Below are 19,905 nucleotides of genomic sequence, written 5' to 3' on the forward strand. Positions count from 1 at the left end.
TCATGCGTAGCTAACGTAACTATTAATGTTAGCCCACTCATTCTTTGGTCAAAACTACAAGAGATGACGACACAGTTATTTCATTTTGTCTTTAAGCTAAGCAAACTACATAAACAAAACAGTCTTGTTTTATTCCTCCTTTTGTGGTGATTTCAAGTAGAAAGATCTTTTTTGTATCTGTGGGGCTGGCCACTTGATTAGGGACAGCGAGCAAGAAGGAGCTGGTTGGCCAGGCTTGTCGTCTCCGTGCTTTTGCACACTAAACATTTGGAACTCGTATCCTGTATTTAAAAGAGGGGTTTGCGCTTTGTTTGTGGAATGCTAACAAATGCAATACTGAGGAACGTAAAATAAAACAAAAACTGTTCGTTTTTGGAAAGCTAGCAACTGCACAAGAATCACTGTTTTACTTAACTCGCCATGAGAGTTTAGCAATTGTATGTGCCCATCCTGTGTAACATTGCGTTAAAACTTGGGACAGTACACACACCCAGAAAAGGACGGAGATGCAGAGTTGAAAAAAGATGTCAGTGGCGTCGCTAGGCCTATTTTCAGGCTTCAGCCCCCTAAAAACTTCTCAAGATTTTAGGGGGGCTGAAAAATATTTGGTGTTATGTGTTTATGGCAAAGTTTTATTGTCCTAGTCCCTTAAGCAAATATTCGGCATTACATTTTTGGGCACATTTATTTTCCATCAGCCCCCATTAAGCAACCCCAAACGTCAACACTTAGCTGTGGCCCTGATTTATGTCATACGTGACTAAATAGCATGGCTCAACTCTTTGTGACTGACTGGCTTCAAGCCAGCCTTTGATCATCCAGAAGCTCCAAAATAGAATAATAGGCAATGTGCTGTGATATTTTTCATTTGGCATAGTGTTTTCCTCATTGCTCTTCATTTTCGCCGACGTATGCTTCGCTGAGCGGTGCCGTGTGCTGTGTGGCTTGCTGTTCACAAGGGCTAATACTATAGAAGCTTCACACAAAGGCACGTTAAAAAAAAAAAAAACATTTATACAAAGCACACATCGATGAGTGCTTTTTGTTCGTTGAAATTTTTCTTATGTTTTAATTTACTTCGGGAGAATGCTATTTCATTTACTGGCAGAAGGTGTTACAAAAATGTTATCCTGATTCCATTGTGACTATGAGACCTGGAGGTCCTGCCCATGGGACAAATATTTTGCTAGAAGTCCCGCCCCATCCTTGGCATAAACCCTACTACTGGCTCAATAAAGTGAAGTGTGACACTGAGGTTATGAAACAGTTAACCTTCCTGTATTTGTGCTAATTGAGGACTAACACACAAAATAACTCAGAGAGCGGCGTTTTAAATGACTTCACCGCGGTGGAGCAAGCTGTTTAGCTCCTTAGCTCGCTAGCGCCTTAGCTCGGGGGCTAGCGAACATAATAAACAGTTAACTTTCCCCTGCGAGTTTATTGGGGACTAACACAACAACTCAGACCGAAGTGCTGACGTTTTAAATGATGTTGCTGTGGTGGGGCGAGCTGTTTAGCTCCTTAAATCACTGGCTTACATATATTACATAATAAACAGTTAACTTTCCTTTCAGTGTGCCTGTTGTGTGAATCTGTGCGCTGCACACGGAGCAAGGCTGTGAAGTATTGGATGGAGCCTACACATTCAGGAGTATACTGGTCCGCCGGCCTCCCATGAGCCCAGTAGCGACTAATGACACAGCCGTCCAAGTCTGTCAGCACACTGTGTGATCTACACACCGGCTCACCACAACAATGACAATTTATCAAGTCCGTAAAAACTATCGTGTCCATTTTATTTATTGAACAACAAGTCGAATTATCTTGACGGGTCTACTTCTTACCCTCTGTAGCTTAGGTAGCTAAAGGTCTGACATTTGAGTGAAATAATCCTACTTCTATAAATGTCATAGGATCTTTTTACAAAGAAATGTTGTTTTCACAGACCCCTTGCAATTACACCACAGACCACTAAGAGTCCACAGACCCCTGGTTGAGAAACACTGGTGTAGAGTACAGGTACAGCCGGTCAAATAAAAGTTTTCATGATTTCAGAGCTTTTAGAACCAGGGGCGGGCTGAAATTAAGTGGCGGTGCCCGGTTAAGGGAATTTCCTTAAGTTATCCCCCCCCCCCCATACTTGCTGGCTCTACTCTGTCCCCCCTCATTCAGTGGTGCGGTAATCATGCTTGTTGCTGAAATTGTTTTATCGTGACAGGCCTAAAGAAGAAGAAGAATCACCTTTTATTGTCACGAACATGCATGCATGCACACGAAATTTGTTCTCTGCATTTTACCCATCACAGTGAACACATACACATGTTAGTGGAACACACTGGAGCAGGGGGCAGCTGAAGCGCCCGGGGAGCATTTCGGAGTATCAGTGTCTTGCTCAAGGACACCACAGCCGTGAGTCCGGGGGATGTTGGCCGATGGTCCAGTTGGGGGTCTTGAACCTAGGTCCCCCACGGTGGCAGGCAATGATCTTAACCATTGGGCAACGGCTGCCCAAAAAAAAACCTGTTCACACAACTCCACAAAAATCATCAATGTGACATGACAACTTGCTGCCATCCTTGTGGAACATTCTAAAAAGCATGGAATGAGGGGCGTCACGGTGACCAACTGGTTAGCACATTTGCCTCACAGTTCTGAAGACCCGGGTTAAAATCTGGCCTCACGCGTGTGGAGTTTGCATGTTCTCCCCTTGCCTGCGAGGGTTTATTCTGGTTTCCTCCCACATGCCAAAAACATGCCTGGGGGCTTATTGAAGACTCAAAATTCCCCCTAGGTGTGAATGTGACTGCGAATGGTTATGTATATATATATATATATATATATTATATTGGCTGGCAATGCAGCCCTATGGGGGGCACAAGTCAGTGCTGGCGACCAGTTCAGGGTGTACTCTGCCTCTCGCTCAAGAGTCAGCTTGGATAGGCTCCACCACGCCCGCCACCCTAATGATGATAAGTGGTACAGAAAATGGATGGATGGAATGAGCACTTCAACCATTTACACTTTTATGACAGCTTTGAATGGTGGTCCACTACTTTTTACTCTTGTACTACAGCTACAAATGGTGGTTTACTCTTGTGTGAAAAGCTATGAATGGTGGTTAACTTATTTTTACTCTTGTCCGACAGCTAAATTACTAAAACGCTCTGTGGTTAAATTCATTTTACGCTTGTACATGAGCATGTGTGTCTTTTTTTATGAACAATTTTGACTCTTGAACAGTTTTTTGTTTACATTATTAATATTTGGAAAAATTATCTCGAAATTCGGGCTTCTCGGAAACTGATTGTGTTCCATCTTAGATGTACAGTATTTGATATTCACAATGATATCTCATTTGTGTCGCAGGCCCAGACGGAGATCCAGGCCACGATGGAGGAAAACACTTACCCTCTGTTTCTCAAGTCGGACCTGTACTTGGAGTACACGCGGACTGGCGGCGAGAGTCCCAAGCTGAACCCCAACGACCAGAGCCCGTCGTCGGGGCCCGCCAAGCCCATGCCAGGCTGCTTGCCCACACTGACGGAAGACGAGGAGTGGAGGTAAGACTGGTGGTGTCCAACACGTGTCAGTGTTAGAAATTCTAACCAAAATGTTCCCTTTAAAGGGGCCATACTATGGAAAATTTACTTTGTAATGTTTCCATACTTATGGTTGTGTGTACTCACACAACAACAGTGAATTCAGTGATTTGTTTCTAAATACATTACACGTTTAAAGATAATTGCTGAAAACGTGCAAAGATTGAGAACACAATATGGTACTTATTTGTGATATAGTGTAAAAGTGTTTTTCACCTTATCAATTTTTCCGAGTTTTTTTTTTGGGGGGGGGGGGGGGTCGGCTAAAACCTGGCATAGGTCGCCCCTCTCTCACTGTATAAAAACTAGAGCTCCTTTGTTTGCATCAATTAGTTATAATTACTTGGCTCATTTGTACTACTACAGTTTGCAATTAGCTAGCTAGTTATGTTAACAGGCAGAAAATGCATCTTCCCTAGATGCCACGATTATTAGAACATTACGGTGTCATTATTTATATTCAAGTGTTATAAATTTTGTGTTATTTAGGCTAGTGGAATATGTTGGAACGCAGGTGTAAAACTAGCAGGAAGTGTGTGCTCGAATGTCTGTCATGTGTGAGCCACAGGCTGAATGATGTGTGCCGCCGTGTTTGATAAACATTAACTTTGACTGAATTGTCTCTGTTATGTGGACCCACACAACCCCGATTTCTTTTCTTTTTCATGACTTTGAAGTATCATTTTATATACGTGCTGATTTTTTAAATATTTAAAAAAAAAAAAAATAATTCAAATTTGGCAGGATTGCTGACAACAATCTTTTCTGTTGTCATATTTAGATGTGCATAATGTAGATGTGGATCTAATTGACATAATCCTCACACCGAGCCATTTTATGCTCAGTGTTTTACTGTACAACAGGAATTTGACACAGTGAACCCCTGCATAATTGCGGTTACCCATTTGCCTATTTGCAGATTTTTTGGGGGGGGGGGGGGGGACGGTGGACGTATCCTGTATTATTTGCTGAAAAACTGGCCTATTCACTGCTTTTTGTTGCTCAGGCCAATGAAATTATGCCATCTGGTGGACATTTTGTGCAAAGGAATTTACTAATTAATAATTTGAAGTGTATTGAGATGCTTCATTTAGACCAAAGTAGCCATCTTATAGAATCTTTAGGCAATTTCAAACCTTTTTATGGAGTGCTGTCAATTACGCTTATATACACGGCAACGCTCAATGCCTATCCCACTAGCGGAGATTCACTGTAAACCTAATTAGTGTGAGCTAACAGCATTACCAGTGTTAGCATTTGAAAATAATGTTATAATAATGTTTGGCTTAGTTGTTGACATAGGATTAAGGGGTATTTGTGTATGGCCATGTAATTTGCCACACGACTACGTTGATTGACAAGTGAATTCTGGTGGCTTGATGATGAAATGCTGCATCCACCAGTGGTAATGCGATGGAATCTTTATGGGCAATTGCTTTACAGGTATGGGAGTTAACAGTGTAAGCTTTTACTAAATATCACTTGCATTATAGTGGGAGGTGTTTGTGTTTTTACTAAAAAATGCTATCGACACGTCCTTTAGACACCTTGTTTTGAATTGTGACAAAAATGTCATCTTCTTTCAGGTGTGAAAACGGGCAAAGGGAAGCAGACCAAGAGGAGGAAGAGTGCGGAGACACGCCGGCGGGAAGGCTGACCAACAGCTTGCTAATGCAGACCGTACCGCAGAGGACCTCCACCAGCAGGCGCCAGCAAGACACCAGGGAATGCAGGTGGGATTCAGCGGTATCTTTAGTGATATACTCGTAAGTCAAGGTACACTTAAGAGTGCCCCAACTTAAAAAAATGTTTTAAGTTGAGGCACATAAGTTTCGAAGTGTTGCTTGTAGGGATGTTACGTTATCTATAGCTCATGGTTCGTTTTTTTTTTCACGGTGCGATAATAATTGCAATTATTGGGAAAGCTCGCAGTATTGCAGGATGAGTCATGTAGTGCAGAAAGGTCTATGGTACGGGTGGGGCAAAGAGGCGAAAGCAAGTGAACCGAGAAACCTCTCTTTTTCTTGCTGGCCGAGTCCTTTCCTTTTAGTTTCTGTGCGTTTTCCCACAGGTGTTTGTGAAAAAGACATCTTCATATCGTATATTACTGTCACTTCTATCCCCGCACATCCAGTGTCTACATTCTGATACTGTACCACCAATGCGCTATTATTGCTGCAGCAATAATCATGCTATGCTCACAGAAACACAACTGTTCATTGAGAAATTGTCTGTTCACTAATTTAACAGTATTGACTGTCATGTTATTAAAAACATGTAAAAAAATATTTTGGTGTTTTATGGGGAAGGTGGAATGGATTAACTCATTACAGTTCATTTCAATATGGAAAATTGATTTGACGTAAATGTAAATTGTAGACTTTCCACCGATCTGATCGGCTGATATTTTGTGATCGTCTGTAATGTCATCATTCGGTGATCTGAGAATTAAGCTATTTAAACCGACACAATCTCGTTTATTCCCGGGACGTTCCCCCGCTACCGTTGTGTATGTTTGAGTCCAAAAGCTAGTTTTTTTTTTTTAATGTATTTATTTATTTTTAGCCCTGTCTGTCTTATGGTGTATGACGTACGTGATGGCCTATTTGCAGTCCGTGCAACACTGCAGTACCTCGTGAGGGAACGTCTACAAAATGCTTCAACACAACATATTTAATCAGGCACCTGTATAAGGAGCATGAGGAGCATGCCGAGTTGAAGAAATGCAGTGTGGAAAAAGAAAAGAGAATAATGAAATGGTCGCTAAAGCAAACCGTACCCGTCTGTATTGCTGTGACAGTGAGAAGGTAAGAGAAACTTGTGGAGTTCATTGTGCTGGCCAACATCCCGTTTTAATAAAGCCTAGTAAATTGAGTTAGAAGATTGGTCACAGAACAAATTAAACCTGTAAATGAAGGTACCACTGGAGATAAAGATGAAGGATGCATAACTTTGGAGGCCGTATGGTGGCATCGTGCTTGGCACGTCTGCCTCACTGTTGAGAGGTTCAGGGTTTGAATCTTTGCTCCCTCCTTTGTGGAGCATGCTTGTTAGGTTCATTGAAGACACAAAGTTACCCATAGGTGTGAATGGTTGTCTATATGTGCACTGCAATTGACTTGCGACCACTCCAAGGTGAAACCTAGTTCTCTTGCCAAATGTCAGGTGATAAGCTTCTGATGTGTCAATAATGTGGGATCTCTATCGCTTTGTGTACCCTGCCTTTACGGCAAATTGGCATTAAATTTATCCGCTTGTTCTTTTCTGACAGAAATCGCAGAAGCGGGACATGCTGTGTCTAAAGTGCGCTTTCACACAGTCTGTGCTTTTCTGACTATAATGACAATAAACCAGATTTATAGCGTATTGAATAAATAGATATTATTATTATTATCATCTATTAGTGGCAAGGCTAGCCCTATTTTGTGTTGTCCACCAAATTGTCTTTTTCAAGGTCTAACAATTTCTATCAAATTTCAGAAGGGTACACCCCAAAATTAGGTCGTGCTTAGCCCACCCAAAGTACTTGACCTAGACTCGCCACTGCTTCACTTGAAGGCTACAATTGAATGTTGAAGACGTTTAGCTCAGAGCCTTGTGTCCTGTTGACTCTGTTCCACCGTTCTGCGTTTTTTTGTGTTTAAACAACATTGTAGTGAAAGCAATTGTTTTAATATACAGTAGTAGCTTGACTTAAGAGGTTAATTTATGTGACCTCACCTTTAACTCAAAACACTCATCTGTCAAATTGCCTTTCTGCAATGAAATTAATGGAAATGCCAATAATCTTTTCCAGCTTCCCAAAATTTTTAGAATTTTTTTGACATGAAAAATAGCGCTTTATACTATTGTACTTTATAAAAACATACCATAGTCACATCATTAACTAGAATGTAAAAATAATTAGTTTCTGAATCATGATAATTCAATGACGTTGTGTTGCGCCTTCTGGTGTGCGAGCTTTGGCCACCAGGGGGTATAAGACATAGACATACTACACGTAAATTTGTTGATGAAACAGCAGACCGCCCCAACTAAGCTGCAATATCAGGCGTTTATCTCAGAGGATAAAGAATATATGCCTCTAAGTGTTGTTGTATGCTCTGTCTGCATGGGTTACATCTGCTTGTGTTTAAATACTGTATAGGAAAGTGATTTTTGGCTTGTCCCGTCAGGGGTCGCTGCAGCAAGTCACTTGTATGATAGTAAGTTGTGACACTGGTTAACAACAAATGTATTATTTTTTTTTTTTTTTAATTGATTAAGGAAAATTTTGTTGTGCTGAATCAAAATATAACATTGGTTTTGCTCAATCAGGTCAACGTTTTGAACTATGTCCACTTTTTTTTTTTTTTTTTTTTTTTTTTTTTTTTTTTTAACGTACTGAGATTTTTGCTTCAGCGGTTCAAATAAACAGAGGTTTATGCCTGTCCCTGTGCCCAACGGCGGTGGCGGCAAGCAAAAGTGTGTCTTTGTTAAAATTAATTTCCAGTCGCCTCAGTGCAACACTTGGAATAAGATAATATTGTGGAAAGGCGTATTTCACGATGTGTAGCGTCTGACGGGCTCCGAGCCTCAGCCTATACCCCGCGGAGCTTCACTGAAGTCAACTCTCAGTCAATTGGGTGAGTGAAACAATAAAGTACATCTATGCCAATATTAAGGCATCTGACAAGGTAAACGGTTGGTTGCACTTTTGCACTGATGGCTTTTAGCATTTATTTTAGTCTTCAAACCAACGAAAGAGCCGATGACAGGAAAAAAAAAAAAGCTTATCATTGAGCTAAGACTTCACCGTAAAAACTTTACATCACAATGAATTGGGACAAAATCCACATAAGTCTCACATTATCACAAACACTAACCTTGTGCCTCATCAGTTAGTAAGAAAAGGAATCAACGTTTTATAACATTTGGTTCCATGCATTAAAATTTTTTTTTTTTAAATCACCGGTGCCGTGTGAAGTTACTTTTCATGCCAAAATGCTGAGTTCCGGTGTGTACCCTTCAGAATAAAAGGCTACAAGCTTAAAACGGGAAGTCAAGTTAAAACTTCCACATATATATAAACCATTTGATGTGATAAAACAGTCCCAAAGAAAGATTTTAACAATGCTTTATTTAAATTTTAGCTGAAACATTAATTCATGAAGTCAAATGTTCATTTTAGTCTATGCTGTGGGCTGCTAAGAAAATTGATGTTCGTAATTTGGATACCCTTTATTTAAACCATGCAAACTTTTTTGACCCAGCCCCTAAAAGAATCGGAATAGAGAATCGTTTGGAACCGGACTCGCTCAAATTCAAACGATGCCCAAGCCTAGCATTGATGCTAGTTTCCTTAGCCAATTTGTAGCGTTTTGCATTGTACGTTAGCATTAAGCTAGTGTATTTTTGTAGGGCAAAATTAATGAGGTTTGGTTAAATATCCTTGTAACGCTCTTTGTTTCATATATAGTTTGACAGTAAACTTGCACTAGGTGTGGCAAGAAACAGCTTGAAGCCTCTTTTTTGAAGAGTTGTTTACTATCCTCTATACTGCTTCTTGATGTGAAGTTCGCTGCCAACATATCTAGCGCTTTGAACAAACATTTTTGGTTGCAAGTCAAAGTAAAAAAAATGGCCGAGTGGCGACTTACGAAAACCCGTAAGTCGGTACACCTGTACTAAAAATATTAAAAATAATAATAATATTGTTTGTCTGTTGTCAGACCCTGGAGAGAGCCGGTGAACCCTTACTATGCCAACATGGGTTACGCCCGCGCCCCCGCCACCAGTGCCAACGACAGCGAGCAGCAGAGTATGTCGAGTGACGCTGACACGCTGTCACTGACCGACAGCAGTGTGTAAGTCGCAAAGCCTATTTCCCATCACCGTTATCACCGCCATCACGATTGTTGAGTTCTCCCCTTTGATTTGTGTGTGTAGAGATGGTATTCCTCCTTACCGATATCGGAAGCAGCATCGCAAGGAGATGCATGAAAGTGCCAAAGCTAACGGACGTGTACCCCTACCTCATATACCTGTAAGTATATTTTCGCATCTGTCACTGAATGTCTGTTAAACGTGTGTGTGTATATATATATATGTGTGTGTGTGTGTGTGTGTGTGTGTGTGTGTGTGTATATATATAGTCCAGTCAAGAAGACCAAAGAGAGGGTTGATAGATGTTGTGAGGGAAGACATGAGGGCAGTTGGTGTTAGAGAGGAGGATGCAGGAGAGATAGGCTTACATGAAAAGGATGACACGCTGTGGCGACCCCTAACGGGACAAGCCGAAAGAAAAAGAAGAAGTAATAAAATATTACACAAAAGTATCAGGAGAAAATACACAAATATTAGGAAGCATGAAAAAAATATTGTTATTATAAAACAGAAACTATATCGATCTATATCTGTGTGTTTGTGCGTGCCATGCAGCGCACGTATCGCATCCCAAAGGACATCCACGTAGAGCCCGAAAGGTTTGCAGCTGAGCTCATCAGGAGGCTTGAGATGGTTCTCCGGGAGCGAGAGGCCGAGGAGCGACTGGAAGAGAGGCTGAAGAGAGTTCGACTGGTGAGTATTAATATGGATGCCATTTCACTGATCACTCATCGGAATTAACATCAATACGCTCGGTTTGTTCATGTGACTTAAACACAGAGGTGGGTAGAGTAGCCAAATATTGTACTCAAGTAAGAGTACTGTTACTTTAGAATAATATGATTCAAGTACAAGTAAAAAGTAGTCCTCCAAATAATTACTTGAGTAAGAAAGTGCTCTGTGAAAAAACTACTCAAGTACTGAGTAACTCGTGAGTAACTTCTGGTTTATTTTTTAAATCAGAGCGTGAACGTCAAATAAAATAAAAATAACTAAATAAAATAGGAATATGCAAATTCAGATATTGCCGAACAATATCAATTAATTTCAAACGTAATAAATATCTTTATAAAATAACATTTTTGTAAAATAACAAATTCAGGAAAATTCAACTCCAGGAAATGTTCTTATATAGAATAGAATAGAATAGAATCACCTTTTATTGTAATGAACATGTGAACACTGAACACATACGCAAGTTAGTGGAACACACTGGAGCAGGGGGCAGCTGAAGCGCCCGGGGAGCATTTCGGGGTATCAGTGTCTTGCTCAAGGACACAACAGCCGTGAGTCCAGGAGATGTTGGCGGATGATCCAGTCGGGGTCTTGAACCTGGGTCCCCCACGGTAGCGGGCGATGATCTTAACCATTGGGCCACGGCGGCCAAATATTGTTTCTACTTGTTAAGCAGCACAATACTGTAGGCTCACCAGGCAGAAAACAGAAACAGGAAATGCTGCAGTGGATATAAAAAGTATACACGCCCCTGTTCAAATGCCAGGTTTTTGTCACGTCAAAGAATTTTGACCAAAATAAAACATTTTAAAACTTTTTCCACCATTCATGTGACCTACAATTTGGACAACTCAACTGATTTATTGTATCTTTTTGAGAGGGGAGGTGAATATAAACAACTGAAATATACTGGAATGTTAATTGACTTGGACTTGACGTTTCACTTGCTGCCTTCTTGGCCTGGTCACCATTGCAAAAGAGATGTGTGTTTAACTGGTCTTTTACATGGTTAAATAAACTTTAAATCAAAGAAATAAAATTCTGGTTGCACAAGGATGCAATCTCTCTTATAACTGGCATATGTGGCTGTGTTCAGGAGTACCAGATCACATTTGCAATGATTCAAATGCAATTGATAAATGAAAGTAGTGAGCGGCATGTACCGGTAGATTATTGTCACCGAGTAAAAGTACTGTTTCTTCTTAACATAAATCCTCAAGTAAAAGTAAAAAGTATGCTTTACTAAAACAACTCTGACAAGTAAAATGTATACAAAATGTTACTTGAGTAAATGTAACAGAGTAAATGTAGAGTGTTCCTCCCCACCTCTACTTAAACAGGAAGAAGAGGGGGACGACGCCGACATCTCCGTCACCACCTCCATGTCGTCTCACAGCATGCCGCTCCCACTCCCCTCGTCCTTCCCGCCCCTGTACGGCGCCCATTATTCAGAGACCACTGCCAACACGGCGACAGTCGCCACCTACGGCGGCCTGGTGGCCATGGAGGACTCTCACGACGACGACCCGGAGTCCATCTTGGACGAGCACGTGCAGCGGGTGATGAAGACACCAGGCTGCCAGTCACCAGGCGCCACCAACTTGGCCTTGGGAGGGGGCGGCCGACAGACGCCGCCCAAATCCGTGCGGTCGCCTGATGGGGGCATCGGACCACCTCACTACCCGGCACACAGAGCGGGAGGGCACAGTCTTCCTGCTGCCGGGGTCAAAGGTAAGACGCTGCAGGGTAAAACAGAAGCCTCTTTTACACGATGTTGTCGGACAGCAACAATTAACAATTGGTATTTTTTAAAACATGAATTGACAATACACAAATATTTGAAAAAATATGACGACAAAAATTTCTGGATGAAACTAAATGATGAAAATTTGGGGGAAAAAATTTTGCTGAAAATATTAGCAGAAAAATACACAAATACGTGCAAAATATAATGACAAAAAAATATTTTTGGGGTGGACAAAACTATTAAATTATTGTCAAAAATAAAAATATATATATTAGGAAAGTACATAAATTTGAAGAAAATTAGGATGAAACTAAATTTAACATATAAGACTAAAATATTCAATTCAATACTAGACAAAAAATGTTACAAAATAAACAAAATGAAAAATATGACATTTAAAAACAAATGATGAAATGAAAATAACAGAAATATTTTGAAGAATCTACATTCAGTGAAACATAAATATTAAATGAAAACACGAACATTACTCAAAAATATTTGAAAATACTAAAATATTAGGCACAAATTACCCCAAAAATATTAGCTAAAAAAAATAAACAAATATTAAGGAAAAATGTTGAGCGGTCAAAAATCAGTCTTCTGGTCACAAAAGCTTGATCAATACCAGATACTTGAGTGATAGACTAGTCTGGTGAGATTGGCGGGAAGTCTCACCAGGTCCATTTGTTCACAAAAATACTACTTGATAGCGACTCTGGCTGAGAGTCCCATCACGAAGAGGAAGTAGAAGCTTCTAAAATAATTGTATAAGTATTTTTTTGTAGTGGTTAGCAAACATGCCGTGAACCTTACCTGTTGATCACCATTTTAAGAAGTTCTTTTCATTTAATTTGAGTACATTCACTGAAAAGAGTCTTAACAAACCACCGATACCCTCTCTTTCTGTCAGGTATGCATCACCACAAGCAGATGTACCACCACCGAGGACGAGATGGCCAGGAAGAGGCAGGCTCCAGGTCGCAGCCTCACTTCCTGTGGAACGGTGAGGCGGCTGCCCAGTACGCGGCCAGGAGTCGAAACTATGCCGACGGGGCCGGAGCCAGCACCCTGGACGGAATGGGCTACAAGTAAGATCCCAGAGCGCGCACCACGTGTCCCTCTGTGACGTGTTGGCAGATTATTCCAACTAGTTTGTTTCTTTTGCAGTAGTAAAGGAAGCACGCTGTCGAGGCGAGGCAAAAAGCCGTTGGAGACGTCGGGCAAAGGTGACGACGGCGGCCGTGGGATGGACACACAGGTGCCGCTGGAGGATCTGGAGAGGAACCAGAAGATCCTCCAGTGGATGATGGAGGGAGACAGGCAGAGGAAAAGCTCCCATGGGTGAGCCCTGCGAACATAACCATAATCTGAATGTACAAATGTACGAAATGTACAAAGTGGACCCTCAGAAGTAGAAACCCTATAGATTAGGAATGGGATGTCATTCAGGTTCATATGTGAGTCAAGGCAGGTGAGCGAATATTTGGCAATATTGTGTAGAAATAATAAAAGTAACAAACAAACGGACTCAGTTGCCCCACACTAATCTCCAAATGATGTCATTTTGTTCACAAAGAGCTTCATACCAACACAGGCTGAGAGTACTATCAAGAATAGGAAGGGTCCACTGTGTGTACTAAAAGCGTAAGAATTAGTGTATAAATAATATGCTACACACACACACGAGAATTAGTGTATAAATATGCTAAGATGTTGCTTTCTTTCCGCAGCGGAAGCACCAGCAGCTTCCGGCGGGTGGGGGGCAGCAGCGAGTCGCCGCGGCCCACCTCGGTGGAGCGCCCCGGGGCCGTCCACCCCTGGGTGTCGGCCCAGCTGCGTAACAACCCCTCCTCGGTGTCACCCGCCCTCGTCACGCACCCCACTTCGGCAACGTCTGCACAGGTGCAGCCCTCGCACCCCTTCATCCAGGACCCCGCCATGCCGCCCAACCCAGCCCCCAACCCGCTCACGCAGCTGGAGGAGGCCCGGCGCCGGCTGGAGGAGGAGAGGCGAAGGGCAGCTCTGCAGCAGGCCAAGCAGAGGTGAGCGTTTGGATGGTGCTCTTGAGTGTTTATGTATGCAATATCATATGGATAATATGGATGTTTATCGTCTGAAGGCACAAGTCTGGAAAGCGGCAAGTGTGCGAGAACATGACTGTGGCCTACTACTTCTGTGGAGAGCCCATCCCGTACCGAACCTCCGTCAAAGGTCGGGTGGTGACTTTGGGACAGTTCAAGGAGCTGCTCACCAAAAAGGGCCACTACAGGTGAGGTGGAAGGTAGAACTTGCCATTTGCTCCATGCTTTAAGCTAGCCAGCGAGTGGCTAACACAAGAGAGACTGAAGTGTCACGTGATTTGGCTTCAGTCTCTTGTGATTGGCGAAATTGTTGTATGATTTGGCGGGAAGTCTCTCATGATTTGTCGGACATCTTGCGTGATTTGGTGGAAGTCACGTATGATGACGGTCCATGAGACTCGTGTTTTGTAAAACATTGGTCCCCAACCTTTTTTCTTTTTTCGGTTCATGCTAGTACATATGTTTCGCTGACTGCCAACCATTTGGGGAAAAAGGACATTTTCTCAAAACTCTTTTTCTAGAATAAATACGACTAGTTCTTTCTTTCTTTCTTTTTCTTGAAAACTTAAAATTTTAACTCATATATAACTTTTTTTTGTTGTAAAAAATACTTTCTTGAGAAATATGGATTTTTATGTATTTATTTATTTATTTTACAAAGAATTAAGATAAAAATATGCCTTCCTTCTTGTAAGATTGATTTTGAATAGGACTTTTCTACAAAACAATATGGCTTTTTTTCTCATAATTATTTTCTTGAACAAATAATTTAAACTGGTAAGATGACAAATGTCTTTTCCTAAAAATTCAAATTATTTTTTTTTCAGGTTTTCTCTTGAACCCCCCCCCCCCCCCCCCAATTATATAATAAAAAAAATCTAGAAAAAGGGTTTTATAAAATTTGAATTTATTTATTTTTTTTCCCCTAAAAATGATGTTGAGGCACCACCAGTAATAAGTGTTAAAACCACAACTGTCATGACAGTGAAACACTGGACAAAAGTACTTCAGTGATTCACCGCCAATGTCTTTCTCCTTTTAAGTCTCCAAGCTAGCTGGTCTCCTTCTCAAGCGTCTTTGATGCTGGCTGAAAATGAAGTCTAACGAGGTGCGCTAACCTTACCAACATGGCTTTCCCTCTAGGTTTTACTTCAAGAAGGTGAGTGACGAGTTTGACTGTGGCGTGGTGTTTGAGGAGGTGCGCGACGACGCCGCCATCCTGCCCATCTTTGAGGAGAAGATCATCGGCAAGGTGGAGAAGGTGGACTGAAAAGGCGTTCAAGAAAGTCGGGGAAAAACAGAAGGTGAAGCAGCATGTGGAGCTTGAAGAGATATCTCGGTAAAAGTGAGGATTCGTTACTGTCTAAAATGGCCTCCACTGTGGACAAAATGACGGGGCATGACGTCGTCTTCCACTTGTTCTCCAGACCATTATTAACGATGCTGCTACTTTACCACGGAAACCCTAGACAACCTAAAACCTTAAACCGAAACTTAGGTGCTTGGTGGAGGATGGCGGATCAAAGGGAAGTGCGCAACTCCTCCGCTCCATTTGCGGGACGTCACGTGGGCGACCAGTCTTTGACGACGACAAGTTCTCCAGACAACGTGTTTACCAACCAAAGCTACGTTTTGTTTTGTTGTGTTAAAAACTTTATTTGAATTGCGTATGTACAAGACATGGTACTATTAACCCAGCCTAGTGTGGACATATCTCGCCGCATAATGTTGTATTATCGTGTGTTTTTTTTCTTCCCCCACTTCTAGCTGATTCCGTTCTTTACTGCCACAATAGGCCCTGATCCAGTACCTTAAACAACAAGTTTTTACAGTTTTTCTTTGGTGGTTTTTGTTTTTTTACACCCTCTCATATCATGAAAAAATGAAATCTGTCCCAAACTTCGCCCAATCCAGCCAAAGAAGGCCACACCACATCCCGCTAAAGGAGCTCAGACAAACATCACGGAATGTTGTTATAATCCAGAAAACTGCGTAAATTTGACTATCTACATTTTGTGACTCGCTGCCGAAAATGCAGATAGTTGCCGTCTGATCAACTGAATGTATGTCAGCTTTTTTCGTAACTCAGATTTTTGTTGTTTCTGATAAACGCATACATGCTAACATTTTGAAAAGCATGCATGTCCAAATTTTGTGAGTTTCTTATCGAAAAACTTGATTTGGACAAACTAGCATTTAATATCTTATATGACTAAATGTCTAAAGCAAATATCGTCACTGTCTGATTAAAAAAAACAACAACATATTTTCAACTTTTTTCACAAGTCTGAAATGTTTTGTCGTCGTTTCAGATTAAAAAGTTGCAAAATGTGGACATACATGCTTCAACAACATCATACGCCTACTTATAGCAGATATATTTTTGCGGCTTTGTGTAAGCATAAGAAAGTTGCTTGATGGAGTAGTATCGATTTTTCAACAGGCCTGCTTTCACGCGTTCAGCCGACACCCCCAGTGTTTGAAAGCGGAGACATTGGCTTGATTTTTTTCATGATTTTGAAGCCTCATTTTATATACTCGACAATTTTTTCACTTTTTTTTAATCATTCAAATTTGGCAGGCTTGTTGACAACATATATATTTAGAAGGCATTTATTGTCACTTTCCAGAGACCTTAAACACGAATAAGTTTTGCCGTTTTTTGGGGGATAAATTTCACAATTCACGACATCCAGGCTTTAATAACATCGTACACCCACTAGCTAGCGTTTATCTTGACTCGATGCCGAAAAGCATGTATCTACAAATAATATTCTGTTGTCGTTCCGATTAAAAACGCATGTCGTGCACCTACTAGCTACAGTGCTGTGAAAAAGTATTTGCCCCCTCCTCAAATTCTTAATTTTTTGCATTGTTTTCCCACTTTGTTTGAGATTATCAAACAAATGTAAATTCCATGTAAACATAAAATGCAGTTTTTAAACGGTGATTTTATTTGTTAATGGAAAAAAATCTATTCAAAGCTACCTGGCCCCGTGTGAAAAAGTAAATGCCCCCCTCCCCGTTAAATCATGACTTAACTGTGGCTAATCACATTTTTGGGAAAGTTGAGTTCATTTTCAATGACTACATCCAAGGCTGATTACCTCAGATTTGTTCAATAAAGAAATCCCGTCAATAGAACCTGTCTGACAAAATGAAGTTGGCCAAAAGATCTGAAAAAAGCTGCGACAAAATGCCCCGATCCAAAGAAATTTAAGAACAGCTGAGAAATAAAGTAATTGACATCTATCAGTCTGCAGAGGGTTAGAAAGCCAGTTCGAAAAGCTTTACGACTCCAGCAAACCACGATGAGAGCCATTATCCTCAAATGGAGAAACATGGGAAAGTGATGAACCTTCCCAGGAGTGGCCGGGCGTCCAAAAATTACCCCAAAACATCTGAATAATTCCCAAGACTTTTGGGTGAATCTTCTATGGACTGACGAGATGAAAGTTAAACTTTTTGGAAGGTGTGTGTCTCCTTACATCTGCCCTAAATGAAACACTGCATTTAAAAATAAATAAATAAATCATACCAAGGGTCAGACATGGTGGTGGTAGTGTGAGGGTCTGGTGCTGCTTGTTATTTCAGGACCTGGACAACTTGCTGATGGAACCATCAAAACAAATCCTGAAGGAGAATGTTGGGCCGTCAGTTTGTGACCTCAAGCTTAAGCACGCTTGGGTTCTGCAGCAGGATAACGATCCAAAACACACCAGCCAGCCAGTCAACTTCTGAATGGCTTAAAAAAAATGTAATTAAGCTTTCGGAGTGGCCTAGTCAAAGTCCATGCTCGAAAACCCTCCAGTGTTGCTGAATGAAAACAATTCTCCAAGGAAGAGTGGGGCAAAGTATCTCCACAGAGATGTTAAAGACTGATTGGCAGTTACAGAAAACACTTGATTTCAGTTGCCGCCGCTGAGGATGGCCCACCCAGTTATTAGGTTTAGGGGGACATTATTTTTTCACACAGGGCTAGGTCGCTTTGAATATTTTTTGTTTTTTTAAACTGCATTTTAGGTTTACTTATCTTTGTCTGATATTTACATATGTTTGATGATCTTAAACAGTAAAGTGGGGAAACTATACAAAAAACCAAAATAATTTGAGAAGTGCGCCCATACCTTTTCATGGCACTGTAGTTTATTTCTTCTCTAATACGACTCACTGCTGATAAGTTAAATATCGCCGGTGGACAATAAAAATCGCGTCACCTTATTTTCTAACAAAGACATTTGTTGACATAAATGCTTTAAAAATGTACACCCACTAGCTAGCTTTCTTCAGGAATATTTTCGATATTAAATAAAAAGCATGAATGTCCACATTATGCATGTTTCTTTCCTTTTTCAAAAAACATTTGTTTGCCATTCAGATAAAAGTTGATTGCATTTTATCAGGCAGCTGCAATATTTGGTTTTTGGTAGCGATCCGGACAAAAACAGCCAGGTCGTTGGTGTTTTTAAATCATGTATATGCACATTATGCGCGTTTGTTTTTATCGGAAAACGAGTTTTTATTTTTTTATCTTTCAGATAAAGGACAAAATTTTGGGTGCTTTTTATTGGACGGCAACAATATTAGCTTATTTGACTTTTGAGTTTGACGAAAAACACACAGATTCAAAAGATTTTCAAATATTGCTAAAAAAAAATCAATAATTGGGTGGCAATAAAAGTCATCCCATCACAGCAAAAAAAAAAAAAGACAATTTCTGCAAATGTCAAACAACTGAATTTCGGAAATTGAATGTAATTTTTTTTTAAATGGCAAACCCTAGTGAGGATAAGCGGTAAAAAAAAACTGATGGATGTATGCAAATGTGAATGTGTGTGCGCGCGTATGTGGAGGTTTAATGTAAAAAAAAAACAACATAGTTGAATGTGGCCCTCTGAACAAGTTGGCGGGTAAAAATGTCAGGATGCCAAACTGACTTCAAACCCGTCATGCCTTGATATGATTATTTTTAAATGATTTGTTTATATCTAAAAATAATTTTAATACTCACCAAGCATGTTCTCTACTTTGTAATGGCCTTGCCAAATTTTTGTTTTAATGCTAGCTAACATCTCTGTCCTGTTTGTGAAAAACACAGTGCCTTTTTATCATATCTTTAATTTTGTTTATAGGACAAAATTCATGATTTTAATGTTTATTTTCTTGTTCCCTGCATAATTTTTCTTTTTTTTGTTTGTTTGTTTGTTTTTAGCTTTAGATGCGCTAAACTCACTTGTCGCTCTCATGACCGGTCTGCTGTAAATATGTACATTATCATTTCATACACGCGCCACCGCAAAATGTCACTGTGCTGGTTACACTTGTAAATTTCTTTTCAAAAAGGTACTTCATAAATAAAGATGTTGGATGAACAGCAATCTCGGCAGTTTTCTACATATGAAATGTTGTTTGTCTTAATGCCTGTGATATATTATGCTAATTATCTATATGTGCTTTGATGTTGTTTAGCTTTCCCCCTATTTGTTTCCAAGTTATAATCATTGAATTCCTGCTACAATGTAAAAATTACTGTAAAATTATGACTTTTGTACCATTAGAATTATGACAGTTTCCTTGGATTGTCTTTTTTAAAAAAAAATTAATTTCCAAAATTACAACTTTTTCAGGTACAATTGTGATTTTATCCTAGAGTTATGACTGTATTCTTGTATTTAAATAATTTTAAAATTCGCGCCTTTTCCTTCCTCGTACAGTTTCCCCTTTTTACTTTACGAAATCCTGCTTTTTTCTTTTCTTTTCTTGAGCAATTACAAGTTTGTGTCTTGTACATTTACCTCTTTTTGTCTTGTTTTAGTCGGCGTCATTTAGCGGCTTTTAGCACAGTACTGGTAATTAAGTTAAACTCAGGTTGAAGAGT

The 19,905-nt window shown here is 40.4% G+C and overlaps 1 protein-coding gene across 4 annotated transcripts in view; it reads left to right on the plus strand.

Moving 5' to 3' along the window:
* The window catches only part of LOC133476750 (axin-1-like), a 36,973-nt gene extending 17,572 nt beyond the window's left edge, over nucleotides 1-19,401 (plus strand). For 3 of the 4 annotated variants that reach the window (XM_061770570.1, XM_061770571.1, XM_061770572.1), the window contains 11 exons: nucleotides 3,367-3,560; nucleotides 5,186-5,332; nucleotides 9,311-9,445; nucleotides 9,528-9,624; nucleotides 10,020-10,157; nucleotides 11,540-11,930; nucleotides 12,857-13,034; nucleotides 13,114-13,287; nucleotides 13,677-13,988; nucleotides 14,066-14,215; nucleotides 15,171-19,401. In XM_061770570.1, the coding sequence (XP_061626554.1) occupies nucleotides 3,367-3,560; nucleotides 5,186-5,332; nucleotides 9,311-9,445; nucleotides 9,528-9,624; nucleotides 10,020-10,157; nucleotides 11,540-11,930; nucleotides 12,857-13,034; nucleotides 13,114-13,287; nucleotides 13,677-13,988; nucleotides 14,066-14,215; nucleotides 15,171-15,297 (2,043 nt within the window). In that variant the 3' untranslated portion in view covers nucleotides 15,298-19,401. The remainder of the gene's footprint in view (nucleotides 1-3,366; nucleotides 3,561-5,185; nucleotides 5,333-9,310; nucleotides 9,446-9,527; nucleotides 9,625-10,019; nucleotides 10,158-11,539; nucleotides 11,931-12,856; nucleotides 13,035-13,113; nucleotides 13,288-13,676; nucleotides 13,989-14,065; nucleotides 14,216-15,170) is intronic. The other variant, XM_061770573.1, reaches the window with a different exon arrangement.
* The last annotated feature ends 504 nt before the right edge of the window (nucleotides 19,402-19,905 follow it).

Source organism: Phyllopteryx taeniolatus, chromosome 4, assembly GCF_024500385.1.
Source record: "Phyllopteryx taeniolatus isolate TA_2022b chromosome 4, UOR_Ptae_1.2, whole genome shotgun sequence".
Taxonomy (NCBI): Eukaryota; Metazoa; Chordata; class Actinopteri; order Syngnathiformes; family Syngnathidae; genus Phyllopteryx; species Phyllopteryx taeniolatus.